This window comes from Microplitis mediator, chromosome 6 (assembly GCF_029852145.1).
Source record: "Microplitis mediator isolate UGA2020A chromosome 6, iyMicMedi2.1, whole genome shotgun sequence".
Taxonomy (NCBI): Eukaryota; Metazoa; Arthropoda; class Insecta; order Hymenoptera; family Braconidae; genus Microplitis; species Microplitis mediator.
The window spans coordinates 21,156,386-21,175,803 of NC_079974.1; the positions used below are offsets into that span (position 1 = coordinate 21,156,386).

Here is a 19,418-nt window from a genome sequence, read left to right on the forward strand (position 1 = left end):
GTAATAAATTTTTTTTACTCCATTTCCTTGCATAGGAAACACATAATTCATTTATTTTATCGATTTGCTTCCAGATCTGGAAGCCCGAACGGAAGAACCGGAAGCGCTGGTTCGGGGCCTACGCAACAAGTATTAGCAGCACAAGGAACGAGTGTAGTCGCTGTTGCTGAAGAAGTCAAAAGTAAACCTCGCAGCAGAAGTCTTATAAGACGCGCTTCCAGGAAAACAAAGCAGCAGATCCGCGAGTCGCATGCTGACGATTGTAATATTTCTTAAATAAATCGTATTTTTTTTTTACTTCCCACTGCATTTAATAATAAATAAATAAAATTATTATTGAGTGTGTTGATATTTCTTGATAAGAAATATTTCATAAAAATGTACAAGCCAAGTGAGTTTATGTATGACCGGAAAGTTTTTAGGGCAACAAAAGTACTGAGGTAAGTCTTTAGTTCAAGTAGAGTTTGAAGGAGAGGAAAAAAATGAACCACGTAAAAATATGAGAAGTACATTCATATATATCTATATATAGGTGTATGTATATATACGTATATATTTTGAAGAGAAGAAATGTCGGTTGAATAAAAAAAATTTAAGTAGAGACAGACATTGAGGTAGAGGGCAGACTGCTAGAGACATCAAAGACGTTTTCTATATGGTACTTTCTGCAAAGTAATCTTGCAGGTGCGCGGTATAATAAAATGAAATAATAATAATAGCAGAGGAAAGATAAATAAAAGCATTGCGCATCCTATGGGTGAACTTATCAACTCACGACTGGGAGCCAGACTGACTTGTTTTGGTTATCAGTCAAATTAATGGTTAAAAAATTAGGAAAGAGTCCTGAAAATTTTTTTTTTTTTAAAAAGGGGAAATATGGAGATCAGGGGTAATGTGAGCCACTTAAAATTGTGGACAAAAAAATTTATTTTGAACTGCGATACAAATTTTTGCTTGAATAATTTACGATAATTGAAATTTTTGAATTTTTTTAAGGGGGTTCATTTTGCCTCACATTAAAAATTTTTATCTTTTTATACCTGGGTCATATTGAGACCGAGTGTTGAAGATTTAAAAAAGTAGTAGGAAAAAATCACACTATTAGTTTATTTTTAGAGGACCCATTTTTCCCCCCTTTCTCTAAATAAAATTGTTAGATGATTATTTATAAAAATTTTCGATTTATCTGCACTAAACATATCAGTCTTTACTATATGATATCTAAAATATTTTAAATTTCACTTACAGCTGCGTTTTTTCTCAACATCCGACCAACGGATGGTCGGCGGTTCGAATCCAGCCCGCGGTCTTTCTGCGATAAATCAATTTGAATTTTTTCCTTCCGGTAAAAATAGTTACTGCAATTAAAAATAAATAAATACGAACGTCAGTTACAAATATAAAGATTTAAAAATGAATTCCATGAACACACAATAATTATAAAAAAAAAAAAATATTTTTTTATTTCCACATTAACACTAACGAGATTTTAATTCTCTAAATTATTTTTTTATTTTCGAGTGTGATGGTAAAAAAAAGATTGTGTTAGCAAACAATGTAAAGAGCATCTTGAATATGAAAATAAAATATGAGAAATAAATTTCTACAGTTACTTTAAAATATGAAATTTAAATTCAAAGAGAAAATTTTTTAAAGGGACGGTAGATGATGCTGGATGCTGGATGCTGTTTGAGTTTAGATGAGAGATGAGTTGGCTCGGAATAAAATAGTATAGAATATAAAGAGCAGAGTCAAGCGTGGAGTTGCGACGTGTTCACAAGGATATCTTTGACGTGTTACATTAATAAGGATACGTATTACTCGCACGACTGCGTTTTTCTCGAGGTTCTATATCTGTATATAGATCAAGTACGAATATAACTCGGCGTCGTACGGATGGCGAAAATCATGAAAAGTAAGTGGTTGTTTGAGACGGCTATGAATACTTTGATAAGTCATTATATTCGCGAAAGGAAACGTCTTACAAAGAGAATATTAGTTTTATCTACTCTTCATGTCTGTCTCTTTACATCTTTGTCATCTTTTTTAACCTCAATCTCAAGTTTACGTTCGCGAAAAACCGTCAAGATGCTAGAGAACAGGGCACGATAAGTTCCCTTGAAAATTTTTTTTTTCAAAAAATTTAACAGAAGACAAAAAATTTACGAGTGTAAATGTATCAGACATCAGACAAATTTAAAATTATAAATAATTACAAAAATAATATTTACAAAAAATACACTTGTTAATTTCAAATTTTTTTAAATGTGCATTTTTTTTTAATTTAATTTTATTAATTATTTAGTCTATTTATTTATAATTTTAAATTCGTCTGATGTCTGCCGCATTCACACTCATAAAAATTTGGGTACCGTCCTAAGGAAAAATTTTTTGTATCAAAAATATTCAAATCTCATTATAAATTTGTTCAATTAAGTGAAGATTTAATAAAGTGCGGTAATTTAAATTTTCAAAAAAAATTAATTTGCGGGAGAAAGGGCAAAAGGTTTTGAAAAAAATTTTAATTAAAATTATTGAAAAATAATTAATTTGTGGAAATAAAACGGAAGCCAATTGAATGGCAATTAAAAGTAAAATGAATAAATTACTCTCTGAAATTTCCCGTGCCTCAGTCGACCCTTCAGATTTTATTTGTTTTAATTATATAAATAATTACATTCCCGCTTCGTTTGAGGAATAATATTCAGGGTTGATTGTTACATACAGTTATGAAAATATATCGATATGTATAGATACTTTTTTTTTAATTGTAGATGTATGTTGGTATGTAATATGTTGATATATAGTTTCTAATTTATTACAATTATATATATAAATATATAAGTAGGCCGTCATTGGTTACGTAGGTTTTTTTTAGATTGGATGAAGAGAATCGATTATTATATTTATTTAATTTTTTTAATTTATATATGTCAATAATTTTCTGAATTATGATCCATCCTAATTCAGTCGATCGACGAAAATTTGTTTGAAAAAAAATCAAAATTTAAACGATCTATGAAATCATTTTTGAAATACCCGTGTAATAAAAATTGTTGAAAAAATTTTGAAAAGGTGTTGACTATTGTAAGCTTCAAAATGTGACACAACGACGAACTTTTTTTAAACTTTAAAAATTCAAGAGAAAAATCACTAAATGTTCTAATATTATTAGGCTATGCTTAAACGAAAAACGTTCAGATATAATTCAAAATCTGTTTTTTCTAAACGTATTTTGTACTAAAAAATGTTAATTTGCAGTATTAAGGGGTGACGGTAACCGATTTTCAATTCAATTTAATTTACGGAGAAACACTAGAAACCTAAAATAGTCTTTAGCGTTTTTGAAAACTTTAACAGAGGGCTAGAAATTTCATATTTTCAAAAATTCTAATTTGTCTCCGAGAAAAATTGTTTTAAAATTCTCATTTACTCAACGAGTGCAACAAAGTCCCGTTTATTTTTCTGAGTGTGAGAAAGAGGTCCGGTAGCGTATCCCCTCAAGTCAATTTTTTTTTCTGTTTTTTTTAGAAGTTTAAAAATCGTTTAAAAAAAGTTCGTCATTTCGTCACTTTTTAAATTTTAGAATAGTCAATACTTTTTTAACCTTTTGTCAACGATTTTTTTTTACACGGGTAAAAAAAAAAAATTTCTGAATATGCGAAATTATTTGAAATATTTGCGTGGGTTACTTTGAAAAAAAAAAAAAAAAAAAAAAAAAAATTGAATAAATAATTAATGATTCTCTATGACTCTGAATCGATGCACGAAAGGGATTGATAGTAAAAAAAACCCAAAAAAAATTATGGTTAATATATAGTCAAAATTGTAAATTTATAATAAATAATAAGATGCACGTAAAATAATTTATTGATTTTAATTTATATGAAATTTATGGTTAAATATTAAAATAAGTGTGATAAAGAATTTTGGGGACATCAAAAATTCTTTTAATAAAAATCATACATATATTTATATATATATATTCAAAATATTCACACGTACGTCATGTAAGAGAAATAAATTTGAAAAATATCACATGGAATTCAGTCTTCATATGGACAGTGAATAATAAAATCGCGAATAATATATATATATATATATATATATGATTGATAGACTTTTTAGTTAGACTAAAATGATTATAAATAATAAATATATAAATAAATAATTAATACATATAACGATATATTTATTACTCCGTACAACCGTCCGGCAAATGGATTTTTTTACAATAACAAAAAATAAATTAAAATAACTACGAGGTTGTAAAAAAAATATTTAAATAATAAATGAAAAAAAAAATTACTATTCCATTGTTATAATAATAATAGTAATAATTATTAATACAAATAATTTTTTAACAGATAAATTAATAATAAACGATGGATTACGCTTACGAATAATAAAAATAATTCTCAAGTCGACCGGATTTAAAAAGATTATCGAGGATTTTGTATTGGAAAACTCGAGGGAAATAGTGCAAGTTTAATAAAGTATAATAAATATAATCATGAATTTAAATTCTTAATGGTGTTTAATTATTTTCGAGTATTAGTTTTGTAATTTCGCGTTACAGGTTTCCTAGGGGTGAGTTTTTAGAAATTTCATAAAAAATTGATTGAACACAAGGACGTGAAATTTTTTAATTTCCATTCAATTTTTTTAAAATTACCCCGAGGGCATCTGTAACAAAATATATATGAATATGAAAATAATAAAAAGAAAATGAAATAAAATTTTTAAAAGGACATTTTTACTTCTCTATTTTCAAATATTCAGATAGTGTTTCACGGTACTTTAAATAAATAATCGAAGGTTTATGCCAGAAGGTGTGCGCCCATTTGCTCACATCTGTATGTTTGCTTTGAATATGATTTAAAATAAAAAAATTTAATAAAACAAATAATATATGTGTGTACATTTTATGTATGTACTTTTTAAAACGTGATACACATTAAATAAAAGGGATTTTTTTATGTGAAAATTTCCATAGCTTACAATAAATTGTGATTTTTATTGTTGAGATTTGAAATAATTCGCGAACAAAAAAACACGAATGAAATATATGAGAGCATCCCGGGTCAAAAATAAAATTTGATTTTGATGTCGAAATTTAGAGTCTTCACAAGACAAATTCAACTTTTTTTCACGGAGGTATGAAATATATTCAGTTTTCAGCTCAGTTTAAACTTAACTAGCTTACTAGTCACGATTTAAGACGAAAAAGTCGAAATTCAATCGAAATCGACTTGAAAAAGTCGAAACTGAGGTGAATGACTGTCGTACTTGAAGTGAAGACGATTAAATTCAAACTAAAATGAAAAAAAGCTATAAAAGTTGACAAGAATTTAATTCAAGTCGAAAAAGTCGAGATCTTATCAGAAAATCGATGACTTCAAAAGAAAATAAAGTGAAGCGAGCCTGGATCAAATTTGATTTTTGACCCGGGACAAAAATACTCAGAGGGCTAAGCTACAAATCAAAAAAAATAATTGACGTTCATAAATTGAAAAGTTGTAAGAAAATGGAATCAAAATTAAAATTCTTACTGAAATACAAAGTTCTGATTAGTTTTGTTATTTAGCGATAGATCTTTTTGAAAAATAATAGCTGTTGTATGCGCACTCTAAAAATAAACGCACTAAATTTAACTCTGTAGTACGAGGAATTAATTATCGATTATTAATTATTTATGATTATAAATAAATTAATAAATAAATAAGTTGGTTAAAGTGATTTTTAGGATTGTTTGGAAAAAAAATAAAAATAATGTCGCCTAGGGTAAGAAATTATTTGTGGTGTGAGAGACCAAAGATATTAATAATCAAATGATTTATAACGATAATGAATGAATAGTAATAATTAATAATTAATTATAAAATTAGTTATTGTTATTATTATTATTACTATAATTATTATTATTATTATTACTACTACTGTAATGTATGTTAATTGTGTACGTAAATAACGAGTAATGTATTTATTGCTGTTTTGTGAAGAGAATATAATTACAAATGGGAACAGATTAATAATTATTATTAAATAATAATTATAATAAAAGATATTACTGAGAAATTTCAAAAATTTTCTTGTTATTAATTATTCAATTCCCGTAATTTCGTTTAATTTTAATTCTAGTAGTTAAATATTTTATTATTTTTTTAACATTTGCTAGAAAATTTAAATCAGCGACTGCAGGTCAGCTGAATAAAAAATTACGTTATTATAAATTATAATACCCGAGTAATTAATTAAATTTAAAAAAATAATTTAGTAGTAAGAGCGTTAAATAATAAATTAACTTTTCATTTACTCAGTAATATTTTTTATTTTTATAACGAAACATTAATAAAATAAAAAATAACCGAATTTATGAATCTTATCTTTAAACGCACTATCAACTGAAACAAATTTTAAAAATAACAATAATAAATAATAAGAAAAAAAAAATGTCTATTCTTCGTAGAAAAAAAAATCTATAAAAACCCTAGCTATGAATAAATAAAAATTGTCCAATTACACTAAAACTTACCCTCGGAAAAAAATGATAATTTCTGCACTGTGCGATAAGAACTAAAAATAATAAACAGAGACATCCATAATATTGTTTTGCAGAACAATAAGTTAATGAAAGACAAAAAGTGATTTAAGATATGTCAATAAAATGCATTTTGAATGGACTATTGAAATATGTAGATTTTAATTTAAAAACTTATTCAATTTTCATCCCTCCCGGTCCTTTCGCCGGTCGCCGGTTCAATCTCTTACTCATTTTCGACTGTCAGGCAGGTTCGCATTATCATTGAAAATTCGCATTTTATTTAGTAACAATGAACAATGACATTTACGCTCTCAGCTATTCACTCTCGAAATCCAGCTGGTATTCAGCGATACGTGTATAAGCTTTTTTTTTCCGAGACTGACAACTAGAAATGCCAAGGCAGTCGAAACGAATACAGAACCAAGAGATCCTACACAAAGGCACTATCGATCTTTTTTTTTAAAACATTCAGGCACGTGACTCTCTGCCCGCAATGATAAAACATTTTACAGTCCAGTAAATACGCTGATTGGAATATCCTATTGCTATGTCAATTGTCCCTCATCTACTCAAGATTCACTTTTTTTATATCAATCAAAAAAGTTTTTTTAAAATAGCTACGTTCAAAAATACTCGCCTCATACTTTTACTGTCAAAAAAATCTATACCACATTTATACACAATATATATATATTTTTTTTTTCATATATTTATTTAAAATTAGATCCCCGAGATGTAAGTGAGCCCGTAATTAAAATTTTTTTTTTTTGGTCGAATTTTTTATAGAAAATTAAAAGTCATATTTATATATATATAATTTTTTTATTCAATTTTTATAATTACAGTAATACAAACTAATTGCACTTGTTAATTTTTTTATAATTAATTATTTAATGGTGAAAAAAAATTGGGATTAATCCTGTAGAGAAACAGTAGAAATACTTGAATTCAAACTGACGTTCATGTTCTCTATGCCACGGAATAAAAATTCAAAATGCTGGACATAAGACTGACAATGTTCCCCGCGAGTGAATGCAGTTGTGTTGTGCAGCCTCAGATTCCGTTGTTCAAAAAATTTGTAGACGGAATGAAAAATCGTCGGGTCATCGAGGGCTTTGGCGGCTTCCAGAAACTTCCGGGCTGACACCTGATCCGCCATTCCGACAGATCGTACGTACCTGCATTATATTATTCAAGTTTTAATACTGGTTATCAGGATGGAAACACTAAATCTAAGTTGTGTTTGTGTTGTAAATACCTTAAGGCAGGTAATATATGGCCTTTGGATAGCAAAACTTCAATTATTTCCTCGTGGGCGCTTCCTAAACGCTTTAGCATATCCAGTGCTAGTTGATGCGCCGCTGGATACAAATTTTCCAAGGATAAAAGCAAACAAGCCAATGGTTTTGAGTCAGCTACGACGTGGTACTGGAGTAACTGATGCAACTGATAGTACGCTTTACGCTGAACTAAAGTCGTTATTACTAACTCGTATATAAAGTGTTGCACCGGTATCCCATGTTCTACTAATGATCTTTTGTAAAATAAACAAAAATTTTTTTTTAATTACTTTTAATAAACAGGAAAAAATTAACTAAAGTTATTTCAGTCGTAGTTGAAAAAATTTCATTTAAAAATTACGATTTTTTTTTTTTTATATCAACGTAAAAAAAATATGTCATATATTTATTTGTAATAATCGAGGTTTTGTTCATTAATTGATCAAAAATATTTACTTGAATATTTTTGTTCTTTTGCATAATTAAAAAATTTATTCAAGAATTTTTTTACATTGAATCTGAAATTTGAATTTTTCAGACTGAATTTGAAATTTTAAAAAATCCTCCATTAATTCCTGCATTAATTTTTAAAAAACTGCTTACTAAATTTTATTAGAATTGTCAAGTAGGAAAATTAAAAAAAAAATTTCTATTTCAATATTAATTTCACTGTTTACCGCTTAAATTTGCCTGAAATTTCTAAATAGTTTAATACTAATTTCAAAAAAATTTCAATGCTTCCAAATTTAAGTAGACTTGAAATTTTCTTATCCAATTTAATTTTGTCTCTCTAAACATGAATTGGTGAAAATAAGTGAATATTCACTAATTTCAAGTGCAAACCGAACCACTAATTTCAAAAAGTAGTTCAGTTGGCACTCAAAATTAGTAAATATTCACTTATTTCACTCATTCATGTTTAGAGAGTAAGCTTTGAAATTAAAAAAAAAATTATAATTATAATTATTGTTTAACTTTGATCCACATAAATTTTTTAGATATAATTTTACATTAAAATCTTCATATATTAAATAAATAAATATAAAATATTACCTTATATATTCAAGTAAAACCCAAATAACCATTTTCGGTTCGATCAAATCAGCTGAAAATTTTGATAATATATGTGTATACATATCGCTTTGATCTAATAATAATTTATAAGAAAGATTATCAAAGACTTCAGTATTTTTTGATACATTTTGTAACGGTGTACCCATCTAGAATAATTTATAATCAATATCATAATTATTATAACTAATAACAATAAGCAATAAATACCTGGCTCTGAATTTCATTTTCCAAATGCCCGCGATAAACCGAATTTATTTTATCAAAAATAGCCGGCATATCAATGAGGGTCGTCGGTAAATCATTAACATAATTTTGCAATACCTGTAATAAAATTATTTTGGCATTTTTTCGTTGAATAAAAAATTCAATCAGCTGAACTTTATCACTAATAAGTTTAATCAGAGCTTCTAAATGTAATTCAATGTACCTGTAACAGTTTACAGTTTAATAATTAATTAAACCGAGTAATCAAATTTGGTTGGTTTGTATTATTGGCTAAATGTTAATTATTAAATTACGTGTATCAAATAAGAGAGTATTTACCACAAGCATCCCAGTTTTATGTCAATAATTATGTTTGGCTGAAAGACGACCCAATTTTCCGAATCTAGTTATCGTTGAGGAAAATATAATTTAATTAGTATAGTGCTTAGTTGTGACACTGTTATATACCTTGAAATGTAAATTAATAACAATAATAATAATAATAATAATAATAATAATAATAATAATAATAATAATAATAATAATAATGATAATGATAATGATAATAATAATAAAGGATACAAAGTGGACAAGGTTGAATAACTTGTTCAGATAACGTAGCACCTTGGACTTTAAGATTGTATGGTTTTATAGGTTTAGGTATTGCTACGCTGGTATGGTGCATTACTGTACCATCACTTACACCACCTAACATTATATCAAATATCATTGATGTCTAAAAATAAATAAATATTTATTTTGAATACTAGTCTAGTTAAATAAAAAAAAAAGATTAAGGTCCCGAGTCGAAATTTAAAACGTATCTCAAGCGTCTCAGGCGTTTAAAACGTAAATTAAGCGTCTCAGGCGTTAAGAGCGCGTTTAAAACTTTTCAATAATTTTTTAATTCCGATTAAAATAAAAAAGGTAATGTACTGGGTATTAAGTAAAAATTTTTTTTCATTCTGAATCATTTATTCACTTTATTTTTTGAATTTGATGATTTTCTAATGCCTGAAACGTTTTAATCACGCTTACAACGCCTAAGACGCTTAAGATACGTTTTAAACGCCTGAGACGCTTGAGATACGTTTTAAATTTCGACTCGGGACGCTTTATCTGACATATCAGTTGGCAATAATAAGAAAAATATCCAACTGAATAATTGAAGAGTTACAAAAAAAAAAAAAAGAAATCGATGAAACCTACGATCAACAAAATAGGGTAAGTCGACCAATAATTTGATTTTTAAGTAATTTCGAGTTTTTTGTAAAGAAATAATGTAATGAAATATTAAGAATTTTTCAATCTATGGTCAATTTTCATGAATGGCCACATGTGATTTATTTTTCATGGGAATAGAAAAAATATCCTGGTAAACTTCCTGTTTGATATTCCTATAAATTCTTATAAATTTTTTGAACTTCCGTGTAGAAATTTGAAAATTGAAAAAAAAAATGCCAAGATAAAGGTTTCGGTCCGATTTTTTTTTATCAGAATTAATCAGAAATTCGCTATTTTGTATAAGAATTTAAAAAATATTCTCAGGGAAATTTACTAAAATACTTTTCACCCAATTATTGGGGGTCGTTGATTTATTGGTCAAGATACTCGATCAGTTAATGAAACTATTCCATTTTATTTCCTCGACTTCAATAAAAAATAATAATAAAATTACCTTTGATGCTTGATGATGAACAATAATAAGATTATCAACGACATTAATAGCAAATCTTCCTCGTAAATCTAATTTTAATATATGACTCTTTTTAATTGTTAACATTCTAAAATAATAAGATTAATATAACACTTATAAAATACTCATGCTTCAGATAAATATATTACACTTACTTATGAACAGTATAAACACAAACATAAGCACTTATAGATTTATTAGCTTCATATTGATGCCTTAGAACGACAATACTCGGAGTGCCGTAGAGTACTGCCAGTACTACGTCTCTGTCAGAAACTGCCAACTTCCCAGGTTTTGCTGGAATCGCTTCCACTAAAAATTCACAAATAATTTAATTATGCAATCAAAAAATCAAATGAATGCTCAGTTTATTTGCTTACTTTCAAATTTAGTTATTTTATGTAAATTTCCAGGTGTGATATGCAATGCCTGCATTTGATTGCCAATTGTCCCGGATGACAATAAAATCATGTTGCTTCTGGGACAATAAACGTACCAATTTACTCCTAAACTTAATGATTTAAGCGCTTTGACATTTTTTTTCGCGGGATTTACCTGAAAGGTTTTAAATAAATTTTCTGCTAATGGATGCTCGGGTAGTCAATGAAAATCACTTACGGAAAACAGTTCAACTCCATGATCGGTTATGAGCAAAATTTCATTACCGTGGGTCCAAACGAACCCTTGGATGGTCGCATTTTTACTTTTACAGGCTTGGGAATATTCAGTGGTGTCTAGTCCAGTACCTGGATTATAATTTACAAACTCAACGGACGTGTATGTTCTTTGTATGGCTAAAATATTCATATCCGCTGAAAATTTAATTGATATCACTTGGCCTTTATCTTCCATTTTGAATGTAAACACGTCATTTGGTCCAGTTACTGTCGTTATTCCTCCGGATCTTACGGCAAATACCTCCATACAAATAATTAATACATCATTTATTTAATAATAATTATAATAGTTAATTAGTTTACGCTGCAGTTCGCTGATAGACAATTTTTTTTAACCGTTGAAAAAATTTTGCTCTAAAATGGGCATCCCTAATATTTTTGGAGTAACATTTTTTTCAATTGACAATTCAAAATTATTTATTGCTCTTAAAAAAAAAAATAAATTCCTCTAATTAATGCCTATAATTAGAAATTCAAAATTTTGCTCCGATTTAAAAAATGTATTTTTTTGAAGTAATCATAAATAATCATTTAAAAATGTAATACTACATCTAAAATAAATTTTTGAATGCAGTAATTACCAAAAAAAAAAAAAAATGATTCCGAAGTTAACAGACAATTAAAAACTTTCGGATTTTTTTTAAACAAATTGATTAAAAAAAAAAAAAAAAACTAAAAATATGCACACGTAGAAAATTAAAAAAACTATAAGTGCAATTTTTTCAAATATTTTTTTTTCTGTTATTCATCGTTTGAAAAATATTCAAAAATTATTAGACGTCGGTTAGCTTCAGTATCATAAAAAAAATTATATACAGATTTCCATTTTATCGCATCCAAAATCCAAAAAATATTTAAATAGACCACAGGTAATTGGACAATAAAAGAATAAACAATCATGCCATTGTTATTATTGCGACGTTTTGACTCTTTATTAAGTCTTCATCAGGCTTTGAAAAATACATACATACATAAATCCAAATTTATTTAAATTTTGCTCTATTAAAAAACCAATTATCTGTCCAATTACCTGTGATCTATTTAAATATATACATAGATGTAGTTTTTTTTTTAATTAAAAAAATCAAAAATACAAAAAATACATACCTGGTGTTTGGAGTCGTCAAAAAAAACATTATTAACACAAGTAAGTGATTCAAATCTCACTGGATTTATTGATAACTCCAAATAATAATTATCACTCCCCTCATCCCCTTCAGTAGATTCACTCGCCGACATTATTATAAAATACAATAACTCCAAAAAAAGTTTAAGCGATATTTTGACGTTTACCTAAACAAAAATACCACCCAACAAAAATAAAATCAGCTGATTTGTGTCAATTTTCCCTAGTTGGATCTCCCACTGCAAGATGTCAGCACCCACACCTCTTTACACCATTCTCTGTCCAAACTGTTTCACCTACACCAATGTAAGTTCCTAGTATTACATATATATGAGCGTATATACTTATGATTATGATGTATAAGCAAAGGAAAATAATGCAGAGCGAAATATTGCTAGTTGGTGTTTGGTGTACTGGCAGTATCTTACCGACTGTCAGCGGGCTGATGCTGATTGTCGGTTGGTGTAGAATTTAGTGGTGTCAAGGCATGCTTTTGAGTAAAACGGATACAAGAAAATACAGAAAGAGGTCCTTGGTAATCATCGGTCTGATGTCCGATTAAAGAAAATGGCGGATTAGTTGGTGCTCTAGCAAAAGGGCTGGGACACAATATTCAGTACCGTCATGATAACGTCTCAAGTTAACTCTCATTTTATAATATATATTATTTCAATAAACATATTAATTATTTAACCGTTTATTTATATTTATTACTATTCAATAATTAGTTATTATTTTTTTTAATTAATTGTGTTAAAGGTTTTAATTATCAATCATAACAATAACAACGCGTGGTGTCTCGCGAGTGAATTTTCTTGGATTTAAGTGCTAAATTATTTTATTTAATATATATACCTACACATATATATATATACATACTCACACATACATATATCTATACATACGTATAAATATATGGGTACGTGTGGAATGGAGTAAGTGAAAAAGTGACAACTCAGGTAATTAATTTAAATTTAATATTCATTTTTTAATTATTTTTATATAAATTTACTCCGTTTACTCGAGGGTTGATTTTGTCAAAGACTCAGGATCATTGATTAGAGGTCCGTGTTAGACACTTGTGGCCATCTATGGATTCCAGACTTTTTTTTTCATTTTTTTTCTTTTATTTATATTTATATTCATAACGGTTTATTTTAATCAATTGTAATTAATAGGAATAATTAATTATTAGTTATTTGTGTAACGTTTTATTGTTTGCGATGAGGGAAAATTATTTTTATTGCATTATATTGTATTGCTTTATTTATTTATAATTTACGGAAATTATTTAATTATTTTTAATTGACCGATTTGTCCATTAATCGCCGAATTAATTTTAATTAAATTTAAAGAGACGTGATATTTATATATTTTTAGTAACGGTACTGGCCCTTTAAATAAACGGGAGTTTCATGGCCATGGGAAATATTTTTGAAAGTTATTTATGATTTAGTAAAAAAATATTTCAACGTTGAATAGAGAAGTTTTTCGGAAAATTACAACACAGATTTTGTAGGTAAAATTATCTGTCGCCTTTAAAAATTGACCTTTATAAATTTTTTTTTAAATTTATCAGCCACAAATTTTTTTTGATTCTATTTCAATTGAACGTTCATTTTACTGCTTACATTTATTGATAATATATCATCTTAAAAAAAAATATATATATATATAATCTATAAATTTACAGCAAAATACTAGTCAGCTCTGCTTACAGTAGCCTCCAAATTTATGAACTTAAAATGACAGTAAATTAACAATCAATGCCTATAAATATATGACGAAAAAATTTAATTAATTTATAAATATATAGAAAAGCTGATAATTACATACTTAATATTACTTTTTTTTTTTATATCTGAGAGTATTCAATTAAATGAGTGTTAATTAGTTAACAGATCAGTTAATAATTTTATTCATAAAGAATTTATATCAATAGGATATTTTATTGGCATTTTATTCACTTTTGGACTGAAAGAATTTCAGTTTCAATGAGGATTGAATGGTATTTTAAAATTCCCTTTGAATAAAACTGATATTTAGTGGCGTTGAGGAAAATTTTTCATGGTTATTAATAATTCTCGTGTTATTTACGATTAATTATATATGAGTGGTTGTAAAATCGTGAGTCGAGTATGTAGAATTTTTTTATTTACCTCACAGGAATTTATTTTTACTATCATTGTTTTTTTTTTTTGTGGGTTTCAGAAGTGTGTAAATATGAAGTGTTAATTATTTAATGAATTTGAGTCTTGTTGAATGTATATTGACCGTGTATTTTATTATATGAAGTTATTTGCTAGTTGAGAGGATTATTTATTTCGATAGGGATTAAAAAGGGATTTAAAAAGTCCCTTTTCATTAAAATTATATTCAGTTGCTTTGATGAAACATTTTTAACACTTAATTAAAAAAATGAATTGCGAAATTAGTTACAGTAGTAAATTTTAAAAAAATTTATATTGATTGCATACTTCATTAAAAGTATTCATTTGTTGATTGGAAGATTTTGTTTTTTCAATGAGGATCAAATGCGTTTTCAGAAAAATTAAAAAAAAATCGATATTCAGTTTTTGAAAATTTTGACACCTAAATTTTGTTTCTTTTTCTTGCGGATGTGAGAAGTCTGGGAACTTTGTTTCTTCCAAAAATAATTAATATTAATTATCTATTTCATTAAAAGCCAAAGACTCCAGTCGTCAATAAAACGATTTTTCGTCACTGCGGATTTAACGGTCGTTTAAAAGTCCCTTTAAATTAAACTGATATTTATTTGCTGTAGAATTTGTACGGACAATTTATAGAACAGTTCTTCGATAAAATAAAAAAAATTGACTTGATCTCCTTTGAAAAATAGACACTCTGGTAATTAATATATAAATATATATTCCCGCCAATAAGTGAAAAATTAAAAAAAAAACCTTTCATTGAATTTCCAATAATTTTGAGATCTCGTTAAAAGTAAATTAGCGAAAATCACAAATTTTCACTTATTCAGTTTCAGAGATTATAAAATTATACTTTTATAGCTACATAATAAATCAGATAATTAGTTAATTGTTTAACTTGAGTTTTATCGGATCGAGTATTAATTTAATTAGCCATCAAAAATGAACCTATTAATTAATTCAGTATTCTTGTATTTTTAATGAGGAATTAAAAGATAATTATACTAATACTCAATTTTACTTTGACTAACGGTACTTTAAGTAGCCCTTTAAATGGAACGGATTTTAATTACCAACGGAAATTTTCGTGATCTTTACGTATATTTAATCAATTAATTGATTAGGAAGAAAAAAAAATTATTTTAAGTATTTTTGGATTTATTTTTTACTACACTATTTTTGACAATAGTTCTTGAGGTATTCAATAAATGAACAGATAATTATCAGTTCATAATTATATAATTGATTAATCGGTGTATTGCAGAATCTACAAATTTGGTGGCTTACTGAAGGTCAATATTTTTTTTTTCTTTTAATAACATAATGTTTTATTATAGTCCGATTACTCAGTGATAAACTTATCAGAATGAATGGTATTTATTTTTATACTCGTTTCAATATAAAAAAATTATCGGAGCAAAATTTATATTTTTTATATTAAAAAAAAAAAAAAATGCTTCTACTGTGAAATAATAAAATTTTACTAGAAAAAAATTGAAATTAGGAAATTTTAAAAATCTCCATATGTGTAATTTGATAATTGCCGTAATGAAGTAGTAGCATTTAATTAAAGATCCGTTGCTGTCACGGTAATTTTTCGCGAAATTCAAATCAAATAAATGTCAAGTTTCAATTACTTTTGATGTTCTAAATCATAGTATAGAAATTATTGAAGTACTTTTATTTATATATATTTTTATTTGAATTGCAGATAACATTGAAATTAATATTGTCCTAATTTTATTTAAAACTTTGAAAAATAAAATTAAAATCCGGAAATGGCAATCAGGTAGTGCTCATAATTTAAAAAATAAAACCAATAAAGTGGTGTAATAAAATTCCACCAAAGATGTGAAGGGCCAGGCGAGAAAACGGAATGAAGCCACAAAAGAAGGGTATTGTTTCGCAAAAGGCGCCAAAGTCACCACCGGTTGCCAAAAAGCGTAAGGTCCTTGATAAATTGTCCCTCGACAATAAAACAGATAAAAAATCAAAGAAATTATTATCTTCCTCTTCGTCATCACCGTCATCATCCTCTTCCGCGTCTTCTTCGGACAAGACTAAAAAAGGTGACAGTGATAAGAAAAAAGATAAAGCGACTGAAAAACGTAAGAAAATTGATCCCAAGACTAAAGTTGACGTAAAATTGATAGATGACAAAAAAAAGTGTAATCCCAAAGAAATGGACGTTAAGAAAATAGAAACTGACGACAAGAAAATGGACAAAGACGATGATTGCTCATTGGATTTGAGCTTAAACAGCACATCCGGTAACTGCGGGACCGAAAAAAAGAAAAATAATAAATCTGATGATAAAATAAAGACAGAAAAAGTTTTTGATGGCAAGAAAAAATCATGCGAAATTGACAAGAAGAAAATTTTAAGCAAAGATTCGACGGAATCTGGGGAAAATGACTTGAGTTTAACTTCACTTCCGGTTACAGTGACAGATGAAGTTAAAAATGCAGACGACAAAAGTAGTGCGCAAAATTTGGTTGGCAAGAAAAATAGTAAAGTGAAGGATGACAAGAATAAGAAAGACTGCAAGCTGGTCAACAGCAAAGATTCTAAAGAAAATGGTAAAAATCAATTAACCAAAGATAAGAAAGTTGATTCGAGTAAAAAAATAGATAAGGATGTTGGTAAAAAATCAAAAGCTGTTGCTGTTAAAAAAGAAATAAATTCAAAAAATATCAACAGCGGGTCGAAGAAATCGGCTGGTAAGAAAACTTGTTTGCTGGGTAAAAAGTCTGTCGAGGGGACTAAGAAATTGGCGGATAAAAAATTAAAACTAGTCAATAAGTCTAAAGATAAAGATGATTCATCGAGTGTTGAGGATGAGGAAGAGTTATTAGTTAATAGCAAGACAAAGAAAAAGAATCCAACTAATGCTAAGTCTAAAGTTAGTAATAATAGTAACAATAGTAGTGATACAAATAATCAAGATAGTAATAATAAAAAACCAAAATTAGCGAAACAGATGAAAGCCAAATTGCCAGCGAAAAATGGCAAATTGAATAACGCTGTTTTAAAGCGGGAAAAACTTAAGAAGATAACTGATAAAATAGTTAATAGAAGGAAGATGGAGTTGAAGGAGAGCGCGGACAAAGTTAACATGGTAGTTGACGGCAAAAAAATGATGAAAGAAGAGCCACTAAATAGTGAAGAAGACGACGAGAGCATAAAAAAGGAAATTTGTAACGATAAGGAGGACGAAGAAGAAAGTTGTTGCAGTGGTGCGGCTAGTGGTGGTAATAGTAATAGTGGGAGTAGTAATGGTAGTGGTAGTTGTCTTCAAGTGAAATCTTCAGATGTAAAAAAGTCTTTGAAAACTCCATCAAAGTCGAAAACAAGTAACAAAAAACAAGCGACTAAGAAATCAGTAAAATCAAACAAATCACTGGAGGAAAATTGTGAAAAAGTTTGTCTCAAGACTGGTGGTTCTTCCCCGGCTTCCTCGCCTTGTGCTTCCGCTTCCGACGATTCTTCATCGTCAGACTCGACAACGGTGACTAAACAAAGCACCAAGAATGAAGAAACTGCCGGCAGTGGTGTCAAGGCAACGTCGAAAAAAGAAAACGAGTGTGCGTTTAAAATTGATCTGAAGGTAGAAAAGTCAAATGATGATTCTAATGAGAGTCAGGAGGCTTCGTCGAGCTGTGGTGACTCTGATGAAGATTATGAGAACGAATTGGAGACACGTCGCAATCGTCAGAAAAAGAAAAAAGACCGGGAAGATTCAACGGACGAAGAACGGGCGCGTAGAATGCGATTGTTTGGGTTCTGGAGTGGACCGAAACGGCATCGCGTTGCGTCATTAAACGCATTAGCTAAAGTGCACTGTATGTACGAGAATGAAGCCGGTGGCGTTTATCTGGGTGGTTTCTGTAAACCGAAACCTGAAAAAGATAAAGTCGCTAAAAAATCATCATCAGCAACAGCAACTGCTACTGCACCGGCCGCTAAAGAGGATAAAGAGGAATCTGGACGCAAAGAAAAAGATAATAGTAATAAAAAAACCACAACAGTGACGAGTAAAACCGAGTCGGAGAATGTCGCTAAGAGAAATCTAAGGAATGTACCGGGTCTTCGCGGGAAACATTGGGACATGATGGAGTGTTCCTCTTCGTCCTCATCATCTTCCGAGGACGAGTCGAACAACGAGCAGCCCCCACAGCAATCCCAATCACAGCAACCGCGCAATCCAGAAGTTAAAAATGCTAAGCGCGGGAGAAAGAAAAACTCAACAGTGAGACGGAAAAAACCTGAAGAGGTGATGGATCTCAAGGATATGGTGGTCTGCAAGCGAATGGCTAGTTTAAATGCATCAGCAATTCTCGCGGCCTCTTATTCAGACGAAAAACATCTCCAGAGTTCATCGTCTACCGAATCCTCGTCCAGCGAGTCGTCGGAAGTCGAGTTCATAAAACGACGCAAACAGCACGGCGACGCGGGTGAAACTGCCGCCGAAAGACGGAAAGCCAAGCAAGAAGAAGAAGCTCTCAAGGCTTCAAAAAAAGTAGTCATTGTCAATCAGGATACCGATGTCACAATCACCGGTTAGTTTAACCCTCAATTAATAAAGTAATTGTCGTATTAGTTCGCTCGCGGGTTCACTAATTCTATTTGTTTATTTATCTATACAT

General features: G+C 28.7%; 3 protein-coding genes across 6 annotated transcripts in view; 2 read left to right on the top strand and 1 right to left on the bottom strand.

The window, feature by feature from the left end:
• The window catches only part of LOC130669317 (GTP-binding protein Di-Ras2), a 58,893-nt gene extending 52,206 nt beyond the window's left edge, over window positions 1–6,687 (top strand). The window contains exon 6 of the mRNA XM_057472121.1: window positions 75–6,687. Coding sequence (XP_057328104.1) covers window positions 75–276 — 202 coding nt within the window. The 3' untranslated portion in view covers window positions 277–6,687. The remainder of the gene's footprint in view (window positions 1–74) is intronic.
• Window positions 6,688–7,346: 659 nt separating this feature from the next.
• Window positions 7,347–12,797, bottom strand: LOC130670132 (regulator of MON1-CCZ1 complex). The gene is made up of 11 exons (XM_057473349.1): window positions 12,583–12,797; window positions 11,417–11,716; window positions 11,179–11,353; window positions 10,954–11,110; window positions 10,781–10,886; window positions 9,685–9,838; window positions 9,442–9,505; window positions 9,106–9,325; window positions 8,878–9,044; window positions 7,803–8,078; window positions 7,347–7,722 (listed from the first exon to the last, which is right to left on the bottom strand). Exons 1-11 carry the CDS (start codon window positions 12,712–12,714, stop codon window positions 7,458–7,460), a joined length of 2,016 nt encoding a protein of 671 aa, XP_057329332.1. The 5' UTR covers window positions 12,715–12,797; the 3' UTR covers window positions 7,347–7,457.
• Window positions 12,798–13,007: 210 nt separating this feature from the next.
• Window positions 13,008–19,418, top strand: part of LOC130670131 (uncharacterized) — a 69,521-nt gene continuing 63,110 nt past the window's right edge. For all 4 annotated transcript variants that reach the window (XM_057473344.1, XM_057473346.1, XM_057473347.1 and 1 more), the window contains exons 1-2: window positions 13,008–13,560; window positions 16,484–19,331. In XM_057473344.1, the coding sequence (XP_057329327.1) occupies window positions 16,649–19,331 (2,683 nt within the window). In that variant the 5' untranslated portion in view covers window positions 13,008–13,560; window positions 16,484–16,648. The remainder of the gene's footprint in view (window positions 13,561–16,483; window positions 19,332–19,418) is intronic.

What these genes read in the sequence shown, in the direction of transcription:
- LOC130670132 (XM_057473349.1), bottom strand. Translation starts at nt 12,714, where the DNA reads ATGTCGGCGAGTGAATCTACTGAAGGGGATGAGGGGAGTGATAATTAT. An exon ending in TTCATCATCAAGCATCAAAG is followed by an intron (nt 9,839 to 10,780) that starts GTAATTTTATTA and finishes ATTTATTTTTAG; the next exon opens with ACATCAATGATATTTGATAT. An exon ending in ATAAAACTGGGATGCTTGTG is followed by an intron (nt 9,326 to 9,441) that starts GTAAATACTCTC and finishes AAACTGTTACAG; the next exon opens with GTACATTGAATTACATTTAG.